At 45.2% G+C, this 22849-nt stretch overlaps 1 protein-coding gene across 1 annotated transcript in view; it reads left to right on the top strand.

Annotated features, from left to right (window-relative positions):
- LOC138538398 (calcium-activated chloride channel regulator 1-like) overlaps nucleotides 1-22849 on the top strand; it is a 199946-nt gene that overhangs the window by 95873 nt on the left and 81224 nt on the right. The window contains exons 5-7 of the mRNA XM_069641527.1: nucleotides 1171-1339; nucleotides 5775-6002; nucleotides 11063-11287. Of these exons, the coding sequence (XP_069497628.1) occupies nucleotides 1171-1339; nucleotides 5775-6002; nucleotides 11063-11287 (622 nt within the window). The remainder of the gene's footprint in view (nucleotides 1-1170; nucleotides 1340-5774; nucleotides 6003-11062; nucleotides 11288-22849) is intronic.

Genomic DNA, 22849 nt, shown 5'->3' with positions numbered 1-22849 from the left:
ATAACATAGGAGCATGACTTCAGAATCACGGTAAAACCTGATAAATGGCTTGGGGCAACTCAGCAGAGTAGGAATGGGCAGCCAATGAAGAATGGTCGCAAAGTGGGGCCAATAGCAGGAGGTGACCCAGGAATTTCAAAAATGCGAGCAGAGTGAAAACATCAGCAAGCCACTTTCACGACACGAATACTCCACACCTTAGGTGCTTGCACCCAAAGGACTATCCAGGGAGACAGACCACAAACATATCCCACTATTAAAATCAGAAAAGGGGACGCCAGTAAGAAAAGGAAGATCCCAGAAGCTGAATCAACATGGAGCAGGGTGCGAGAATAACAGGATGGGAGTCCTTGCCCAGAAAAGGAGCAGGGTGCAAAGACAAAGTAAACAGAGAAGTAAGTGGGCACCACTGTTTAGTAATATTTTTCGATTCAAGGTCAATATACACTATTGTGCTCATTGAAGTTCAAAAGGAGCTGGCTGCGACAAGTCTGGAGACACCCTGACTACAATACACAACAAAAAGAAAGAGACCGAGTAAAAATACTAGGTCACAGAGCGGCTGTGTGACCTAGTATTTTCACTCGGTCTCTTGCTTTTTGTTGCAAAGACAAAGTAGCCTGGGTCCAGCCTGTAGGGCCACACTAGCATCCTCAGCATCAGTCGTTCAGGAGTTCAGGCATGGATCGGGGGACTGCACAGGGGTTTCCACTGATAATTAATTCACTGGGGGGGGGGCTATGCCAAGCCAGCTCTCCAGTAACACTCCATGTTGGCACACACATGTTTTGGGGGTCAGCCAATCAGGTGGACCAAAAAGGTTGGGGGGCGAGAACCTCAAATGAGATACTACCCTAAGAGTTATTCTATGAGGAAAAATTCTACCCCATTGCATTCACCTGCATGTCCATCTACAATCATAAATAAGATATTAATGGTGCACTGTGAATCTGTGAAATGACATAGTTATTCATGATTTGAAATGTGTTTTTGCAAGACATACATTTTAACATTTTCTGAAGTCCTTTTCCAAGATCTCTTTTAAATGCAAATGTGTTAACAGGTAATGGGTGCTAGAGCAAGAAGCACAGGGTGGTTGTGTGCTTATTCTGCTGATTATTTTCCCAATGGAATTAGTTTTAAACAAATCTATGGTTTCAATTTTCCAAGGTGTTCTACGGATATTCAGGGAATGACTGTCTGCAATGGAGAGCCTTGTGCTGAAAAGGACTGCATAAAAGACCCAAATACTGGTGAGGTGGAAGAAGGATGCCAGTTTATACCAGAAAAAGAACAAAGTGCAAAGACCTCAATAATGTATATGCAAGCTTTACCTTCAGTGAGTATTGTTTTGTTAGTGAAAGCCCACTTTTATATCAATAAAATGTATTGATGACTTGTTATATGACACTGTAAACTGGCCTGATCAGGTTGTTCGTACATTTGAATAAGCTTAAGAAAAAGGACAACAGCAATGTGCCTGATTCGCAAACCAGTTACAAGGAGGAAATCTGACTCGCACATAGAGAGGAACAGCCAAGTCACAAAATAACGTACTCTGAGCAACTTACTAGAAGTAATATGGGAATACGTAAAGGGTAACTCTGTTGTAAGTCAGATTCACTCAATTTAACTTAATTTATTAATCAAACAGCTGTCCTCTTCACTTGTTAGTCAAAGATAAATCAGATTTACTCCTAGTAATTTCTTTGAGATTCTGGTCCAATATCTGTAGTGAAAAGGTTTACATGTCATCATGAATGCTTACTTAAAGGACAATCTGCTAGTTACATCTCATTCTTAAATTGGTTTCTCGTTATAAACCTTCCTCTCATATTATTCTCTTACTTGAATTCTGCTGAATGAAGATGACCTCTTTTAGCTCTCTATCCTCTGCAAGAATATGTGCTGCCTCTTTGAAACCATTAACCAATGCCCAAAAACCTTTTTGGGTTTCTTTATTAATTCCCAGTTTCTAGAATTAAATGTATGTGTTCATTACATGCCCCTTTCTCTCGGATTTGTAGCTTCAAGAAGCAAAACATTTGGAAGCAGCTGACAACAAGCTTACAGAGTCTAAATAAACCCCTTATCAAATATTGATTTTTTTAAGTTAAAATAACTTGAATTATTGGTTGTAACTTCAATACAGAGAACATTACAATGGTGATGAAGATTGCAAATAAAACTAAACACAATTGGAAAGTCAGGAGAGAAATTAATCAATGAATATTTAAAAGGACAGAACTTAAGGAGATTTTCAAATAATCGAGACAAAACAAGGGGTGACGAATAAGGAATAAACTATCATATTAATCGAGAGAATAATCAAGTATAACTGATCAGCATGGGTTGTTATTTTGATATTCTTCGATGGGGAGTAGTATGTGTGGGTTAGTCTCCAACTCTTATAGGAATTCCTCCAACCACACCATAGAAGGAATGAATAGGTGTGTTTAGCTACTGTTGCTTATCAGGCATTCAGTTGTAGAAACCTTGTGATGGAGGGCATCTTGCTTTTGAACCTCTTCCGCCACAGATGATTCATGAAGTTTAAAGTAGGGCATGCTTCCGTGTCTTAAGACCCACAACTAACCCCTACACGCCATTTATATGTGGGGGGGGTTCTGTGATGAATCTAGGGAATATGTCCTGTCTCCTCAAGGAGGAGCCACCCTCTTTGGGACTAGGCCGGTGAGCCTGCTAAGCTTAACAGTAGTAGGTTCAGTACTCAGGTCAGATTAGGCTTTTGGGGCAGAGGACTGTTAGGTTTGTAAGGCTTACTGACGAGCACCTGTTATTCTTTTCTTTTGGTAGCTAGGGCCAAGCCACACGATCGATAGAGCAGTGGTATTTAAACTGTTTCATACTGAGCCTCCACTGAATACAAATATTGTTTCTGGGGGCCCCTTACGTATAGGTTGCACCCCCACAGGAGGGGTCCCAACATATGTCCAGGGGGAGTGCAGGCTCATTTTAAATATAAGCAGATTTTCTGCTGCTTACATTTTCTATTAAAAGCAGTCACCTTAATCCTTTTTCATATTAAAAACCATCATCAAAATCAATTTTCAAAGAGTCTTGAGCCCCGACTGGACATCCTTCTGCCCCCCAGTTTGAAGACCACTGCCTTAGAGGTATGGAAAGAGTAGTCTCTATTTTTGACTAAAATAAAAGTCACGTTTGAAGAATGCTCTCTTGTCCGCCTCCTGAATATGACAAAAACCCCAAAATGTGAATGTGCAATGGCTCTTCGAGCCCACTAAGGGTGGTGGGCTGGAGGCCACATCCTACCCATGCAATATCAGGGAGTGCATTGGAAGTGATGGACCTTACATAGCCCGCCTCTCCAAGTGCATGTTTCTTTTTATATTTCCACTTTCATTGGGTAGGTGAACAACAAAATATCCTTTAACATAACATTTTAAAAATATATAAATCAATCAATTCTTTTGTTCCTTGTCTGACTGTGGATGCAGGCACTGATAGCTGTGTGCAGGGAATGGTGCAGTTGCAAGTACATTCCCTTGTGAAATAGTATGAAACGGTGGCAACCTTTCCACCAGTACATTCCCATCCGTGGTCCGATCCCAAGATTTGCATAATCTGATTAATGCATGATTAATGCAGTGTTAACATTGTATCTCCATGCTATTAAGACCAGGCAAAGGAAGGCTATTTTGTCTGATGGCCAAATGCATTTGTCATGCTGCATAATGCAGCTTGTTTTGTATTTGCTTGATCTATTGTGATAGTCAGGGCTGGGTCCCCGGAGATCCTGGGGCAGAGAACTACCAGCACACTGTGATTATGGCAGCAGTGGTGGTATACAAAGGCTGGGCCTCCACCCAATCCCCTGCCTCGTGGGCTGTACCTCACGTAGTGGCCAAGAACCTTCCATGTGGGTACCAAGCACAAGCTGTTGTATGCATTTAACTGGCAGAGAAACATCTAGCCTGAGAACATTGTTCCGTGAGGCCCTGCTCGTGGGAATCTGCGAGCCTCCTGTTATGTTCCTTAGATACCCACTTCATGAGATGCAAAGTGTGCAAGCAAGGTTTATGTAGCATGACACGAAGCTTCCCCGCTATTAAAGAAGGAAGCTTGTGGTTCATGCTACAGTTCAGGGGAGTGTGCAAAATGAGAAGCACAACAGCAATATAGACCTGGGGTCTGGTGACCAAAGAGACCGGACAACTTTACCACTTCAGCCCACGGAGCTCCAGGCCACTTGGGAGTAATTGAAATTTCGGTGGAGCACATGGAGAGAAGGCGGGACAAACAATGCAAAGCTAATCCAATAGACTAGATAATCACTGGGCTTGCTGTACCCACTCAACCCTTTTATACTCACAATGAGGAGGGTAGCATATAAAATGAAACCCCATTAAATGCATATTGGAGAAGTAAGTTGGATGGTGAACTCGAAGTGAGGAGAGAGGTCAGAGTGGGGATATGCAGAGGGAGAGAGGATGAGGAGAAACATCAAGGGACAGAGAAGGGACAGGAGGAGGGTACATCTAAAGGGAGTAATAGATTAAGGGTTAGGAGAAACCTTTTAAGAGAACACGAGTTGGAAGGGTTACATCTAAGAGGAAAGAGGGGGAGACCAGGAGAAACATGAAAGAAGTTGCAGAGAGTAAGAAACTCCTCAGAGGGGAAACGGAGTGGAAGAAAAGTTCAGAGCATGGGAAGTAAAAGATGGAGAAGAGGAGGAAAGGAAATAAACAAGAGAGTCATAAGGGAAGTGACCACCAGAATGAAGGAAGGTGGTAGGGTCCTGGGGAACAACTCGGACAGATCAGGAGGCAGTCTAGTGTCGAGGTACAAGTGATATAAAGAGTGTAGCAAAGAGAGCTCGAAGAGTAGAAGAAAAACCTGAAAAGCGTCCCTGAAAAGAGAGCATAAAAGTACCCTCTGGTCAAACTATTTCTGAACAGTCCAACACCTGGCCAGAGTCAGGTGACCTAAGAGTGACTGGGTGGTGGTGCCCGGTAGCAGTATGTACTTAATCCTGTGCCAGCCAAGAAAGACGCAGACCAAGAGGTGCTCGGGAGCCCTGTGAAATGCCATGTGCTATGAGTGACCGCTTGCTCTCTGTAGGGCGACACCCATGAACCAAGAAAGGGATGCCACAGGACCACAGACCCAAGAGAAGTAGAGTCCCATCACTAGTCCGCTGTGCCCATACATAACTTTTCTTCTTCATTCAAAACGCGTGATAGTCCTTAATCTACACCCTTAAGCTTTGTAATGAGAGGAATATAGGAACAGGAACTTGGAGACCTCAGAACTGGTTTCGAGTCCCCTGTTGAAATTCGGCCATCAAACCATATAGTCCTTTTAGAAGCATTATTTTTGCGGCCAGTAAATCTCATAGCCTATGCATGACCTCTCTTAAAATAGCTTTATTGTTTAAACTGCATATATAATCGCACTAAGGATGACATTATTCACTAGGACTACAGGATATATTATTGATGTTTTTACACTTTATGCTGAAATGTTATAGTGTGTAGCCTGTCGATGAGAGCTATACCATACCTCAATGCTCTCCCCAATTAGTATAAGGCTGAGCTGCAAGCGAGAGTCTATGATGGGGAGGGCATTAATGGTCGGTATAAACCAAAGCTCCAGGGCTATAATGCCATTAGAACTGTCCACTCATTGGGGGTAGAATTACATACATGTCATATGTAATAGCATTGTTCGGTATCTGGATGTGACTAAAGCTTAATCCGTACAAATGTGCAGTATACTGTTACCCTTTCCAGGTGGTTGATTTCTGCGATGAAAACTCTCATGACACTGAAGTCCCACACCTGCAAAACAAAATGTGCAACTACCAAAGCACGTGGGCAGTGATCAAGGCTTCTGCTGACTTCAAGGCTACTTCTCCCATGGGCGGCACCGATCTCCCCGCCCCACCGTCGTTCTCACTGTTGCAGATCAAGGAGAGAGTGGTCTGTTTGGTTCTCGACGTTTCCGGAAGCATGTCACTGGTAATGAAACACAAATGCATGCGTGCAAAGTGATTTTTTTTTCTTCATTTAATTAATGGGATAGTATGCCGACTGAAAGATTTATTGCAAGCACAGATATCCAACATATGTCACTTTCTTGATTATTGCAGCAGATCTAGCTATTGTATTGTTGCTACACCTGCCATGTGAAAGTGCTTAATAAACCATAGACTTTCAGGGCAAATCATAATACGTTGTTTGTATTCGCAGTACAAATAATTATAATTCGAGTGTAACGTGTTGCAGTTCTGTAGTTAAAACGAACCTATAATAAAATGGAACATGGATCAGCAAACATACATTTTAAATTAAACTGAATGCTGTTGGCTGGAAGATTCTGAACGAATCATAATCTCTGCTACAGCTCAAGGCAACCCTAGGGATCATCATGTTTGTCTTTATCTTGCCATTTAATTCCAGAAAGGGAAAGAGCATATATCAATCCGGTTTGGTACCACGCTGACAGAGGCGGACCAGCCCAAACTGACAGTTCAAATCTATTCTGCAGAAGCCTATTTGCAACCCTGGACATGTTTCCACCCAGAAACCTGCTAGGCAAGATTGTATGCAGTACCCTTAGGGTGCACTACAACAACCCTGACCTCCTGGTAGTAGTAACCCAACCTTTGGTATAAGTCTGTACTACACTGGTTGGTAGTGTGGTCGAGTAGCCAGGCTTATCTCAAAAGGGGTCAATGTGAGCTGTTGGGTAGTTATACAGAGGTTCACAGGGACAAGTGTTCAAGCAAACACTTACACACAGGGTTTCTTGATAAAACAATTATTCATTTATTCACCAGTCAGTTAATGTAAGCCTTCTTCAGAAGGGAGCACTGTGAAACACCACACAAATATACGTCAAAACTATACAATCTCTTAGTTCAGAATCAGTGAATACCCCTTTGGGTTGGCATACAGCAGAGACGTACACCATCAGGGGACTTCAATTGCTAGGGTGCTGTTGACATTAATGTATTACTGTTGGTATTCAGAATTAGTTAAGAGCAAGTCAAAGGGAAAGATTAGTGCAAACAAGATACCACAAATATTTCTTAAGCAGGCAAATACTTTCAGATCCCCCAATAAGAGTCATTCAGTTAAAACAGGCTAAGCCAAAGTCAATAGGCAAGAGTCTATATGGACTGAAACACTTCATTGAAGGTGGGTAGAAAAGTCTTTGCACAATGTTTCAGAAGTCTTTGAAGAAAAAAATGAATCAATGTAGGGCCACAAGCCGTTAGACTTGTGGGTGCTAGAAGATGCAAGCAACTCTACAGCAAGAGGTGGGTTCTCTTAGACTTTGTACAGTAACTTTAAAGTGAAGAAAAGATGCAGCAGATGACTCCTGTTCCTGTGCAGCCTTGTAGATCTCTCTGTTCCTGGGCCTCAGTCGTGGGGACAAGAGGGAGGACGTCGGGGGGGCTCCTGCACTGCACTTGGATGGTCAAAACTCGCAACCAGCAAACTGCACTTTCAGTGGCTGTTCAGTGTTTCAGCTCATCACGTCTCCCGCAAATAGCAACACCGCGGTTTCTGGCTGGCAAGATGAATGTTCCTTGCTTCTGGGGTCCCGCACTCTGTTGAGGGGGCTCAGGCTCGGTCAGTCCTTCTTCCTGGGAGTCCATAGGATCTTCCTGGGGCTCTTGGCCAACTTAAAAGCAACACAAACTGGTGTTACTCTCCCTGGCTCTATGGTTTCCAGCAGCAACTCTGTGGAAATTCAACCAGCTACAAGATGAATGTCCAGGTGGCTTACTTTGGAGTTGATTGGTCCCACCAACTCAAGGGGAGAAGTCAGTCTTGCAGGGGCTTCTCTGTCGATGCGAACCTGGCATTTTGGCACTGTAGCAGGGCTTCACCGGGCAAACCAATGGTCCAGGAGTTGCAGCAGGCGTCCTCTTCAAGTTCTTCTTTGGTTCCTTCGTACAGTGGTCGACTCTGCCTTCCAAGCCAAAAGACTCGCCTTTTATACAGTTCTCTCCCTTTCATTCCAGCCTAGCTGTCACTCACCCAGCAGGGTGACTGTCCTTGCCGGACAGTCAGCCAGCCAATCATCACAGGGTGCATTTGGGTCTCCTAGGAGACTAAGCACAGGAGTTTCGGGTACCTTCCTCACTTCCTGCCTACCACAGACACCCACGAACAAAGGGACCAAACCTGGTTTGGCACTCAGAGTAAATCTCAAGAAGGACCTTTCCACAAAGAAATTGGTGAAAAAAGAAGACTCAGGCCATTTTTCCACAACTGGCACCCTTGGGTGCTTTACTGCAGCTGCGTACGCCACACGCTGTAAATGCACACCACTGTAGTAAAAACGAAACCACTGCCACCAGCCATTCAGTGAGGAAATGGTAACATAAAAATGTTACCTGAGAAGCTAGACAAAGGGGATACTAGGTAACCCCTCCAGCACCCTATTGTAAGATAGTGGGGGTCATTACGAGGTTGGAGGTAGCCATGGTTACCCCCTTACCACAGGTAAGGTTACCTGAATGGGGAATTACCAGGCCAGTCCAACCTTGGAGGACTCGGTATTTCCCCATTCAGAGAACCCATCCCCATTCCCAAAAAGTCCTCAAAATCCAGCAAAGTTGCTGCGGGTCTCTAAGGTAGAGGGAATTGGCAAATTTCTTAAAATTCTCCCTAACAAAACCCAAGCTACACCTCATTGATGATGCCGGATGTGCTCTGGGCGATTGCTCAGAGTAATTATAGTAGTTATGATCCATTCAAAGCCTTCCAGCCATCTACTTTCATTTTTATACATTTTAACCATACACGAAACATGCGGGGTGTAACCTAGCTGCTAAAGAAAGAAGATGACTGCCTGAGTATGAGACACTACAACCCTCCTTCTAAAGGCGTGCTACAATAAAGAACTAGGGATGTGGGATGGCATGATATTATAAGACCGGGGTATGTTTATTGCTGCAGTTCATATCGAGGGAACATGAAGTGAAACCCGGCTACCAGCGTACATCCAACATGGAAAAAGATGCAGATCCTTTCAAAGCATCTACCAAAGTCTTAAGTAAGCAGTTTAAAAAGATACTATTTTATTTCATTACAACAACATTAAAATTGTTCAAATGTCCACTATTACAACCTTGTTCAAAATACGCTATCTTGCAAAGTGCAAATGGTGAAAACGGGGTTAGTATTAGGTGAGAAATCTAGTGCATTCATTATTTATTTTTCTTCGTATGATTCACAATCAATTTCAACAACAAAAAGAGAGACAGTCTGTCCCAGCTTCTATTTCCAGTTCTTCACTCGATTGGCTCTAAGAAATGGCCATGGTGCTAATAAATCAAAACTTAGAAACCAGATTATCCAATGTGGGACAGCCTATTATTCTTTCTCACAATTTCTTCAATTTTACATGGGGGATGTAGACCACGGGATTTAGGTAAAAAAAGAGAGATGGTCGACACGCTGTGTTTCGGCCCTTCAATCTAGACATCCGCCACTTTGCTTCAATGGATTTAATGGGCCTTCATCAGGACAAAAAAAAGTTCATACAGCAATTTCATCCACACGTTACCCCTTATATGTTCATGGATTCATATTAAAAAGCAGACAATGGAATTATGATAAGAGTTTAGGACATCTTATAGTGAACTATTAGTATTTACATGTTTCAACTAACCTTGAGTTGGTGATTTTTAGGTGCAAGTGGGAGAATGTTGTGGGCACTCAATATTACTGCGGCCCATATTAGCTGTTCATGCCTGATTTCTTCTTTAGTTTAGTCAAACACCTGAAAAGGGAATAAAGAAGACAAAATATGTGCATGCTTCAGTAGAGTGCTCCAAGGACAGTATTTTTTCAGACTGTTATGTACAATGATGTTTTACTGACATTCACTCCATATACTATGAATTCTGCATTTTAAAAGGGTGGAAGAGCATGAAATTTCTTCAGTGCCCATTTCTGAAAAAAACACATTAGAGTCAATTATTTAAACATATTCCTTCTCTTGTTATAATACACTCACAACTCGTGCTACTTCAATAAAGTGCCTGAAGACCTGATCGTTACAACCGCAAATGTCATCTTGGTCCCGGTGCAGCCGTGCAACATGACAACAGAGTGACTGTTACGGGGTGGTGGATGAGAGGCCGCATGGACGAGCATGCTTCGGCTTACCAATGAATGAACAATGCAACAGCATGGGGATACTCCGTCTGGGAAGCGCAGCGGTACCAAAACCATCAGAATGGCCTGCAAATGCATAGGTTACAGCCTAGCGTAATGCACGTGGACAAGTGATGTCTCGCACGCAGGCTCAGGAGCAGTGAGATGGACCGCAGCCATCTTGTAGAGGACCTCAATGCCTTCATTGCCATTAATGACTGGGCAATAGCACTTGTTGTATCACGAGGATGCTGTATAGCATGACTCCAACTCTGCAAATATAAGCTGAAACTACCGATGACTTTGTGAAAAGGTAAGTGTGTGAGCTGGTCTATTTTGCGTGACATATTGAGACTTTGAGACAAGTTTTATTACAGCCATCTTGGAACGATGTGCTGCAGAGCTAAAACATTACATGGATGACATGGAGACGACTCAACCATCTGTTCAAGTGCCCTAATAATAGGGTGGTAATCACACTGGTGGTGTGATGGAACAACGTTGTTTATTGGTGTACAACCCTTTATATCGAGGTGCATGCCATTTACTATGTGCCAGTGGTCATACCTCATGGACTGTCTATGGCAGTTTATATGGGGCAGTCTTCAATCCGTCTTGCAACCGAAACTCTGTCCCCTCCTAATGTTCCCCAAATGTTAATTTGTACATTTATCTGTTTGTTGAAAAGGAATGTGTTCCCAAAATCTCTATTAAAGAGATTTAACACTGACACCAGGACTTGCCACTCTTCTTTGTCACAGGAGGAACAGCATGACCAATGTTCACCCCCTCGTCTGAACATGAGTCATACAATCATAGATCTTGAGTTCTGCAAGAAGTCATTATATTTTATTTGTTTGTTCTGTTGGAATTCTAATATTACCTTTTTGTTCTTTCCATAGGAGAATCGAATAAATCGAATGCGCCAGGCTGCTGAACTTTTCATACTGCAGATCGTTGAAGTAGCATCTCATGTTGGCATTGTCACATTCAACAGTGGTGCCACAATCAAAGCTCATCTGACTAAAATAACTGATGATAATTCTAGGAAACAGTTAATCGCAAACCTACCGACAATTGCAGCAGGAGGAACCAATATCTGCAGTGGAGTCAGGACCGGATTTGAGGTGAATTACTTTTTAATTGCGCATGTGTACATGTTCACTGTCCAGCATTGGTTCTCATTTCTTTTATTTAACTGCCAGAACTATTAATTAGATCATCATTTTGTGCCGTTCCACAAATATTTTTCCACGTGTAAACCTGGCGTCCTTCACGACAAACATGCACTTAAGCATATTATAGTACGCGCAAGTTACGAGTAAGCGCTTAATGCATAAATATGGTCCTAAAGTGGCTATTGTGTGTTTTGTATTAATTTAAACATGAAAATAATATGCACACATTATAACAATGGGAATGGGGGCACTGGGCATCAAGAGGCTTTGGAAATCATTTTCAAAGTGTCCCCATATTACACATGTTCAGCAAGCCCAACCCTTTTCCTTTGTGAAAATGTGGAAATAAAAGAGCTTAACACACAAAAGAGTTCCAGGGTGCAGAGGCCTACCGGGAAATCTCCAGAGTTCCTGTTAGGACAGTTTTTCTGAAGTCCAGCTAAGGGCCTAGTAAAACCATTTAACTGAGGCAGTACAAGACTCCACTCTTAATATAAGGCTGTACCACCCAAGTTCATGGTAGCATAGACAGAGCAGCCAGGCTTATCTTAGGAGGGAGAGAGGGCTGTAGAATCAGTACAAGTGAAATTGTAATGCAAATGATCCAAAGAAACACTGAAACACTATGTATGTAAAAATAAAGGATTTATTTAAATACAAGTAGGCCCAGGTAAATCCAGGGGCAAGTTAGCACTAAAACATTACATGATATCACAGTATAAAAACACAACACTATACTTGAAAGTACACAAACCCAAGTATAGCCCTTATTTGTAGTACCTAACAGTAGTTCTAGGGAAGTCAAAACCTTTTCATACACATTCAGTATAGGTCAAGCCTATTCCTGGGGAATAAAACCCAATGGTTAGTTATTACAATTACATTCAGTAATGCAAGGGCAGTAGACCCTTCCAGTTGTATGATTCTCAGTACAAATCAGGTAATCCGTCAACTGGACAATATACTTTTGGTGAAAAGTGGAACACTTATTGTAGGTGCAGTAAAAACCTATAACTACTTTTGTGATAACACACAGTTATACTAGGTGAGTAAAACCTAAGGATGTAATATACCCTTACAGGTGCTTTTGAAATCCGGGTATCTCACATTGAGGTAAGCAGTAACTCTTGTAACTTATTTTGGATGGCACACAGCTAACACAAGGTAAGTAAAACCCACATACTTGTTTAACCTCACAATGAAGGGGAAAGTAAAACCCAATGTTACACTAATGACTCAAAGTTATTCTAGGTAGGCAACAACCTAATGCAGACTTATTCCGGACAGGCTAGCAGCAAGGTCAGGGGAAGCAAGACCCAGTTGGGGCACACTAAATTATCCTAAAAGGACTAATCTGGTGAAACCAACACTTTACTTTTTGGAAGAGGCACAACCTAACCACAGGACAGTAAAATACCTTCACATCTACTTTCTATTAGACTGGCAAAACAGTTGCTAAGGAAGAAAAGATGTTAACCATACTTTTAAGAGTAGTGGATCACACATTCAACATGAGTAAGAACTTGTGTAACTGTTCACTCTTAGAATTACAGTTACCAACCAACTCTTTACAAGTAAGTAACTTTCAAACACTTCTTTTCTTTTCCAGGCAGAAGTCCCAATCCCTTGAAAGTCTTTCCCTTATGCTTGGAGAATGAGTGTACTCAGTGGCAGAAAGAGGGTCACTAGGACCAGGCAGTGTCAGAATAGGTTCTTTAGTAGCAAAAGTCAGAGTTCCTTAGGAAAACTGGGCAAACAGGTGAGTACTTTACTTTAGAGTTAGAAGAGGGTCCAGGGGCTTCGCAGAAGACATCCTAGCATGATTCTAGCAGTGGGACTGGGTGCACTGGATGAGAGGGCTCCCCATCACAGAAAACATCCCACAGCTACACAGAAATCCTAACAAGCCACCACAGTACCTCAGCATTGAAGAAGATTTTGCAGCAGGAGAACCTCAGGGTCTGCAGCCAAATACCCGATCAGTGGATTCCTTGTCGTGGTGACTGAAAACAAGACCTCAGAAAGAAATTTGCAGCATGGATCGATGAAAAAGGCTCTAGGCAAGGTTTCCCTCGTGGCTGAATGCGGTTCTGTGGGTCTGGCGCCTTTTCAAGGAGCACAGAAGAAGACAGAAAATCGCGGTTGAATTCTCACCATTACAAAGGTCCAGCACTCTGGTGAGGGGACTTTTCGGACTAGATTCGTGTCTTTGGAGATCCACCAGGATGCCCACGAAGTTGAGCGAATATCGGATTTTGGAAGACAGCTTGAGGTGCCAGGTTATTGGGGTATTGCAACAACACAAGGTCACAGCAATGCGTGGGATGGCTCAAAATGAGTGAGTCTAGGTGAGTCTAACGGGTTTCACCAGGCTCTGGGTCGGGGTCATCGTTTTCAGGGTCCTCAGGCCGATTGGAAGGAACGGCTACAGCAGGCTTCAGTTACACAGCAGGCTCTCCGGTCGCTGAAAATCGTCTGAGACGCTTTTCCTTCATCTTCCTCTTTGGTTGCAGTGGTAGACTTTTCTTCAGCTTCCAGGTTTGCAGTATTTATCAGGAATTGCAGCACAACCTCTGCATTCTCTCCCCGCATTTTACAAGAAGGGGCAGTATGGTTGTCCAATCAGGACAGCCAGCCCTCCACTGGGATTTGTCCCCATTCAAGCAAGGCGTAAGACACAGGGCTGGGGAGTTTTTGACTCCCCCCTCACTGCCTGCTCTCACAGACAGACTGGAGCCTGAGCGGGGAGACCAGGGGACTCCCGCAGAAGATAAAATCACACAAAGGAATTTCCCACCCTGGATGTCAGGGGAAGGAACAAAAAATGATGAACACTAAAATGGCAAAAAAAGAAGACAGGGGCCATTTTGGTAAAAATTGACACCTTTAGGTCCCATTACTGCAGCTGTGAACACAGTCCGCAGTAAATATGCTCCAAATTAATGCAATGTATCACTGTCACCATCCAATGAATGTAAGCTTGCCACTGTAATAATAATTTGGCATTTAAATAGCGCTACAAACCCTGAGGTATCTGAGCGCTGCTTATTATTACCCACGGTGTGTGGTGCTCATTTATCAACCTCGGAAGGATGAAAGGCTGAGTTTGGCCCTGCCGGGATTCGAACCTGGATGTCAAAGCGAGCGCTCTACTCGCTGTGCCACTTGACCGGCATAACAGAATTGTTACAGTTTTAGTGTGAAAGGGGATACATGGTACCTCCCAAGCACTCCACATAAGGTGGGTGTGCTGGTTTCACAGAATACAATGTAAAAGGGATCCAAAGACCCTTTCTACCCTTGGGAACTGTAGTTCACCCAAGGTTAGCAAAAGAAAGTTAAAAGGGGCGCCCCTAGGGCAACACACCAACAGCCGGTACTTATTGCCAATACGTTGTTAAAGAGGATAACTTTAAAAAGACACTATGAAAAGTCTTAAAAATGACACCCATAAAAAGCGTTAAAGATAATGCGAGTGTGGGAAAAGGTTCCTACTCACTGAGGTGTTATGGAAAAATATCCCACTAGTAAAGCAAAAAAGTTCTTGGGTTGACCCAGGTCAGGAAGATTTACCAGTTCTGTGCAAATCTTACCTAACAGTGACAGTTTGACATAGGGAGGGCGTAGGGAGTTGTTCCAGCACAGGGGGGCAGGGACTAGCAGTGGGGTGTAGCTCTGCTACTATTTGGCTTTTTTTGTACACTTCGACTCCTACCTCCAAATGTTTAGATGTGCCCCTACCTAATTCTAACGGCAGGTCATTTAACCTTATTTTAAACCTCGCAGCAAAGCAGTGAAAACCATGTGCAGGTGTTAGCTGAATTAAAAACCTGTATAATACGATATTGTGATGGTTCTTGGCATTGTTTTCATTTTGCTTTGGTGTAAATGGTGCTGGTCGTGCATACAACCATGCCTGAATAGATCACAGGAAACAATGCAGCATGTCTCCTTTCACAACTATTATTTCTGCATGGTGTGGTTCCATTTGCATTCGGCCAGTCATGAATCCATGCATATGACAAGTATTCTATTCAAATAAGACCCAGATTGATTTAGCCCAGCCTTGTTTGCCTCCATCTGTGACAATCCTATGCTTCTGAATAAAGCCAAGGTGATGCTGCTGAATCGGTGCTGTCATAATATGTCCCGGAACAATGTTTTGACTGGTGCAAGGCATCTGTCAAAAACCTATTGGTGGGGATCATGGCGGACCTCTGGGTATTAAGTGTGTTATAAATAACCTATCATATCATACCTGAAAATAATCCAAGTAATTAATGGTGAACAAAGACTTACCTGCCAAACAGGGATTTCAGCCAATGGGCCCCAAAATACACTGTACTGATGTCTGCATAAAGGGTGGATCATTTTAAATATTAGTATAGCTGATAAGGTGCATCAGCCCATGCTGAAGCTCCTGGTGCCAGGCCCATCCATCAGTTATTTAGAGAGGACAGTACTTGACTGCTGGCGGAGTAAGTGTATTGCTGGTGGGAGCAAGAGGATGCACACTAAAGTAAGTGTGTAAAAATGTTACAGTTTTACGATTGTCCAATATCCATTTTAGTCAATGTTCATTTTACCTGTGTTTATGAAATTTGCATCTAGCTACTCTTGACCCGGCTTGCCTAAATCTAATCTGCGCTATACTGCCAGTCTCTTGTACCCAGTTGTGAAATCCATATAATGGCACTGTCTGTATTCACTGCTTTGTCAATTGCTATACCTTTTTACCTCCACCTAACTGTCATTTCTGGGTCGCTCTCTACTGTTTGTGCCTCTTGACCTGTGAAATGTTTGCTTTCCTTGCTGCCTTGTGTAACCTAGGCCCTCGCCCCCATTACCCTTGTGTCATCTGTTGCACCTTGCTACTAGGCCATCTGGTGGGTTCCTTGTGCATCGTACAGTCCCTATTCTGCTCTAACCTCCCTCCCTCTTCAATTATGGTTCTCTCTATCTCCCCTATCTGTTCGAACTACTACTCTATCACCTATCCTACTTCTTTCAAAGCCGGGACGTAAAACATTTAAGAAAGCACTCTCCGTCTTCAACCCAGGATTCCCCATTGCTGACACCTACGTCAATGCCTCCTTCAGGCAGACTATCTCCAACATCCTCTTTACCGTCCCCCCTGCTGCCTATGAACCCCCCATATGGTCTCTATCCTCTCATACTATTCCTCCTCCCCCATTAATGTTGGAACCAGATGGGAAGTCCTCTTAGCACACTTCTCGTCCTCCAGGTGTGTCATCAATGCCTACCAGAATGGCACTATCATGGCCGAGGGCTCTCAGCCTGATCTCCTCTGTCTTTTTACAGATGCCCCCCGTCTCTCATTAACTTCCTCCCTTCTCTGGTCTCTCCAACCTCTGACACCCCTCTGGCCTCTCCACCATCTGCCAACCCTCGGGTCACTCCACCTCCACTGCTGGATGTACCTCGTCCCTGCAACCTGCCTCGGAAGATATTTAATATTGGCAACCAGCTTCACTTAGCTACCCTGAGCTCTGGCTTTGCTGTCAAACACTCCACTGACATCTGTCACCTCCTTGAAGAATTTGACCTGGATGTACTCGCTCTCACAGAGACTTGGTTCAATGCCTGCTTTGACACTCTCCTTCCTGACGGTTACAAAATCCTCTCCAACCCAGGCCAATTCGGTCTGGAGGTGGAGTGGCACTTGTCTTCCCGTATTCGATCCCTGCCTCTGTTATACTCATTCAGTCCTACCCTTTCTTGGAATGCCTTGTCTGCAAGCTTGGCATCTCTCCTACCCTCTCACTCGCTACCATCTAAAGGCCCCCTGGGCCTATCTCCCTCTTCCTTTCTGAGTGAGCCGACCTCGCCTTTTCTCTTCAGGCCTCTACCTCTAAACTTCTCCTCAGAGATTTCAACATTCATCTTGACTCTCCTGATACAGCCTCTTTAACCTTCTGCAACCTCTGTGACTCTCTTTCCCTCACCATTCTTCCTTCTGGTCCAACTCTTTCAGCCGGGTATACTTTAGATGCGCTCATCTCAGCTGATATCTCCTTCTCTACCCCTCTCATTACACCTCTCTCCTGGTCTGACTATCCTCTCTTCCCATCTGGACCTCCCGGCCCCCTGACTAAACTTCTGCCTGCACTGCCAATCTCCTTCTCTGTTATTTGAAAGATGAAGCAAGCGTCAGTAGCTGTTTTTGCTTCTTCCTTCACTCCACCTCACTCCTGCTACTAACCCTGACACTGACTCAGCTCTTGCTAACCTCCACCTCTCCATCTCTAACACCCCTGACATCCTTGCCCCTGCCATGATGTTCTGCCTGAAGCCTGCCTCTCTAAAATACAAGTAAAAGGCTGCGGAACGTAAATGGCTGGCTTCTAGCACATCCTCTGACAAACTGGCCTGTCGCCTGCTCCAAAGGCAGATTCTCCATCCGCTCCAAGAAACGGGCCCATGTCCAAGCATGCATCTCTGGGGCCACAAACACAGCTGACATTTTCAAAATCTGCAAGGAACCTATCCTATCACAGTCTCCACCTCTCCTCTTCCTTCTCAAGCATTCTGCTCGGCAATGACCTCCCATTCCACTCCTAAAACTCATGATATCCTGTCCTCTCTTTCCTTTATCCCCCTCCTCTTCCTGCACCCAGGCCTCCCTTAGCTCCCTTCCCTCCTCCCCCCCTACGCTCCTCCTTCTCACCCATAGCACTGAATGAGGTCACCAAGATGGTCTGTTGTAAGAAAGTCTCCTCCAAGTAGGTCCTCCCCTGCTCCTCTAGAACTATCAAGGACAACATTGGCTCCCTCGCTCCCTCCTTGGCTGAGTTCTGTAAAAACTCTGTTGCCACCAGCTCCATCCCATCATCCTTCAAGCACTCCCTTGTGCACCCCCTCCTAAAAAAGCCATCTGCTGACCCTTCCTGCATGGATAACTACCTCCCTATCTGCACTACCCCCTTCTTGGACAAACCCCTGGAGAAGTTGGTAATCTCCTAACTAATCCACCATACCGAATCTGTTGTTTGTCTCCACAACCACCAGTCTGGCTTCAGAGCAGCCAGAGGCATGGAAACTGCTCTCCTGAACACCCATGAGGACTTGCTCTCTAACCTTGACTCTAACTCTCCTTCCGTTCTCATCCACCTCGACATGTCCTCTGCCTTTGACATGGTCAGTCACTCCATCCTCATAAATCGTCTCTGTGATAACCTCTGCATTATGGAGTGGGCAATTAATTGGTTGTCCTCTTTTCTTTCAAATACAAATTGCCCCTTTTTTCTCCTCCTCTTCACTCTCTACTTGCAGCGTCCCTTAGGGCTCTATCCTCTCGCTGTGGCTTTTCAACATTTACCTTCCCCTCTTGCCCACCTGATCTCTACCTTCTCTCTTTATTTCCAGTGCTATGCTGACAACATTCAGCTCTCCTTTTAATCGTCCCTCCTCCTCCTCTTCCACTCTCATTCCCAATTGTCTAACTGCCATTCAGGCATGGTGTGCCTCTAATTATCTCCGCCTTAATGCCAGTAAGACCGAGATCCTTCTCATTGGGCCCCTGTCGCCTCCTTCCCTTCTACTCTATGGCTGCCCTCCTTGGGCCCTCTCCCCTGACCTTCATGTAAGGCCAAAAACCCGGGTGTCATTTTCAATTCCTCTCTCTTTCATATCTCATATCTCTGACCTTGCCAAGAAGTCCCACTACCAGCTTCACCTTTTCATTCTCCCTTTCCTCACCTTCTCCCACAAGCTCAACATTTCCAGAGCTCTGGTCCTCTCCACGGTGGATTACTGCAAGAGCCTCTTCGTTAATCTTCCTGTCGCCTCTCTCTGCCCTCTTCCGCTAATCCATAATAGGGCTGCAAGACATATCCTTGGCCTCAAGCCGAGAGACCACATCTCTCCAGCCCTTAAATCTCTCCACTGGCTCCCGGCAGTAGCAAGGATCAAATTCAAGATCCTCTGCATCACCCATAAGGCTTTCTGGGGCCTGGGAACCCGCTATATGAAACTCTCTCTCCCTAAATACCTCACTGCTAGAGTATGCCGGTCCTCTAGCTCCAGCTCTCTGCAGGTCAGACACTTCTCCAAGCAGAGAGTGGCGGGTAGATCTCTTTCTTTGGCAAGAGCCACCCTCTGGAGTGGCCTCCCTACCCATCTCCTACTTGAGCCGGATCTCCTTAAGTTCCAGAAGCTCCTCTCCCCCTTCCTTGTTTCCCTCCACCTGATGCTGAGACTGCTTACATGTGTCCCTTATGAACCATACCATGGCCAAGCCCTCCCTCAACCAGTGTCCCCCGCCCTCTTATCAGCACTTGCCTATGGGCCCCCTTCCCCTGACTTGCCTTGAGGCCACTCCGCCCCCTTCCCCACCTTGCCCCCTTCCCTGTCATTTCCGAAGGCCCTTTCCCCCATGGCCTTCCTTAGCACTTGCCCAGCCCCTAGGCCCTCTCCCTCCTGCGATCTCCCTCTCCCCTTCCTTATTCCTTCCGTCACCCTGACCAGCTCCCACCCTGCACTTTTTGTTGCTGCACTTGCACGATCCGAATGTCACAAGGCCTAGTTGGACCATTAGTTATATCCCCCCCTTCCTTTGTCGTGTTTGTAATTGTTTATTATACACAAGTGTAGTGCTTCAAAGCGCTTCAAGGTGGGAAGGGAACAAGTGAATACAGTCGTCATTCTTAGGCCTTGAAGATTCTGAATGTTCTAACAACAATAGCTAGCATACTAGGCCAGAGGCATATCTACGAGTGACGTGCTTGAAAAAGAGTGAGGGGAGAAAGAGGGGGAGGGAGAGGAACATACTGATCAATAAACTAAAGTACTGGCCTGGTGACATTTCAGATTGCTTGGTGGTTGGTCATCCAATGCGCCCATTCATGAGTATTTCAAGCACGACCAGGCTAGGGACAGGAGACAGAAGTGGGGACGGGACAGACAGACTTGCATGGCCTAGAACATTCAAGGTTGTGTAAGTGCCCAGAACGGGAAGTGCGAGGGAGGGGGAGGGAGACAAGTGTGCCCAGTCCAGCAGGGGCCTGGGTTAAGGGCAGAGTGGTAGCCCCTCTCATGGAGCATATTGGAGTAGTGCTACGGCACAGTGCAGAGCCCCAGAGGCAAGTGCAGGACTAGCAGGGGAACCTGGGACCTTTTGAGGCTCTTGAGGTGCACCAGACGACCAGTCAGCTAACTGAGCAGGTTGAGAAACAGAAGGAGGGAAAGAAGAGAAGATAAAGGAGGTTAGTAGGGAAGAGGGAGAGAGAAAGATGAATGGAAGAGGTAGGTCTTGAGAAGTTTCTGGAACTTAAGGAGGTCCGGCTCAAGACAGAGAGAAGTAGGTAGGCTGTTCCAGAGGGAGGTACCTGCAGAGCATAAGGATCAACCCCCAAATCTCTGTTTGGAGAAGCGGCTCACCCGCAGAGAGTTAGAGGAGGCCAAGCGTAGGGCTCTAGAACGAGAGTATTTGGGAAGAGAGCGTTGTAGATAGTAAGGGCCGTGGCCCCAGAAAGCTTTGTGGACTACGCAAAGGGACTTGAACTTGATTCTTGCAGCCATGGGGAGCCAGTGGATAGACTTCAGCACCAGAGAGATGTGGTCCCTGGGCTTGAGGCCAAGGATAAGTCTTGTGGTTCTGTTTTGCATAAGTTGAAGAGGTCGGAGACTATAAGTAGGAATATTGAGAAAGAGACTGTTGCAGTAGTCCAATCTGAAGAGAACCAGGGCTCTGGAGGCAGTGAGCTTCTGGGGGAAGGTGAGAAAAGGTACAATACCTCTGAGGAGGTGCAGCTGGTAGTGACTTTTTGGGCATGTCCGAGATGTGAGAAGAGAAGGAGTGAGTAGGGTCGAAGATAACCCCAGATTTGTTGCCTCACTTGTGGGTGTGGGCGCAGGACCAAGGGAGGCTGGCTAGAGTGAGAGTGGGAAAGTGGCAGCAGGGGTCCCAATGAAAATGATCTCTGTCTTGCTGGCATTAAGGCAGAGATCGTTAGCAGCACACCAGGACTTAATTGCGGACTGACAGTCAGGAATGAGCGAGGAAGAGGCCGAGGGTAGCCTGACAAAGAACTGTCATCCGCATACCACTGAAAGTTGGAGGTGAAGGCAGAGATCTTGTGGGCCAAAGGGGCCATGTAGACATTGAAAAACCAGGGGGATAGATTAGATCCCTGTGATACACCACAAGTAGAGAGAGTAACAGCAGAGAGAAAGGACACAAGATCCATCTGGGAAGGACGGTAAGAGAGAAAGGACTCCAGCCACGCTAGGGCCTGATCTGTGATGCCCAGGGCATCACAGATGGGATTTACTGTATCAAAGGAGAGGCGAGGTCAAGGAGAATGAGGACAGAGGGAGAGTTAGAGTCAAGGTTCGAGTGCAGGTCTTTAGAGGTGTTCAGAAGAGCAGTTTCCATGCCTCTGGATGCTCTAAAGCCAGACTGATGGTCATGGGGAAAACCAACGTATTCAGTGTGGAGGGTAATCTGAGCGACAACCAACACCTCTAGGAGTTTGCTCAGGAAAGGAGTGATGTAAATTGGGCAATAGTTAGCCGGAATTGAAGAGTCGGCAGAGGGTTTTTTGAGCAGAGGGTCCACAAGAGAATGCTTGAGGGAAGTGGGAAAAACTCCAGTGGCGAAGGAGAGGTTGCAGAGGTCTGCCCAGGCTGGAGCTAGAGAGCCAATGTTGTTCTTGATGATTTTGGAGGGGAAAGAGTCCACCTCTCTGGAAGAGGCATTCAGACTGGACTTGTCTAGAAACCTCCTCAGGTGTGACAGTGGAGAGGGGGGAATAGAAGAGGAGGCGTGATGGGAGTAGCAGAGGGGGGCCGAGGAGATGATGGTGCATGAGTGGGTGCGGAGGAGAAAGGACAGGATGCCCTGTGTTTTGGCATTGGCTTGTGCAGCCAGGGCCATGCAAAGGGCCTGGGTGGGTGCTAGGGGTGTCATGGTATTAGTTTTATGACGGTACGATAACCTTCTTGCCAAATGACGGTATATCATGGTTATCGCGGTATAGCAGGTGGAGTTAACTAATCTCAACAAATATTTTTAAAAGGTCATAAACTGTCAGATTTATCATCACAAACAAAACCAGGCACCCAGGACCAGAATTGGGCTTTTCAAACATACTTTCCACTGAAATGTCACCCCTTGCTTCCACCAAACACACACGTGTGGAGAGGAGGAGGGGAGAGCCCTGCTGCGACTGGCAAAGCAAACTTAATAGCTTTTCTTACGTGGTCATTTAGGCTTCTGGCTCCCCCACTGGCTACTGGTGAAGATGAACATGTTGCCATCTTGATAACCTGCACGCCACAGATCAATCGAGGCTGATGGTAGTATACGCGTGTGCGCATGAACACACACACACACACTCTCTCTTTATGTGACAGCCTTTAGTTTACTTGCGGGCCAAAAGGTGTTCAGTAAACACGGACATGTCACCTTTGGTATGGCAGCAGTGAATACCCACAGAGATGAGTACATTTTGCAGTGTGACTTATTATATGTAAATTCAATGATAGAAC

This window comes from Ambystoma mexicanum, chromosome 1q (genome assembly GCF_040938575.1).
Source record: "Ambystoma mexicanum isolate Mex_15411 chromosome 1q, UKY_AmexF1_1, whole genome shotgun sequence".
Taxonomy (NCBI): Eukaryota; Metazoa; Chordata; class Amphibia; order Caudata; family Ambystomatidae; genus Ambystoma; species Ambystoma mexicanum.
Note: the sequence above shows the minus strand (reverse complement) of the source record. Positions and strands in the feature narration are given on the sequence as shown.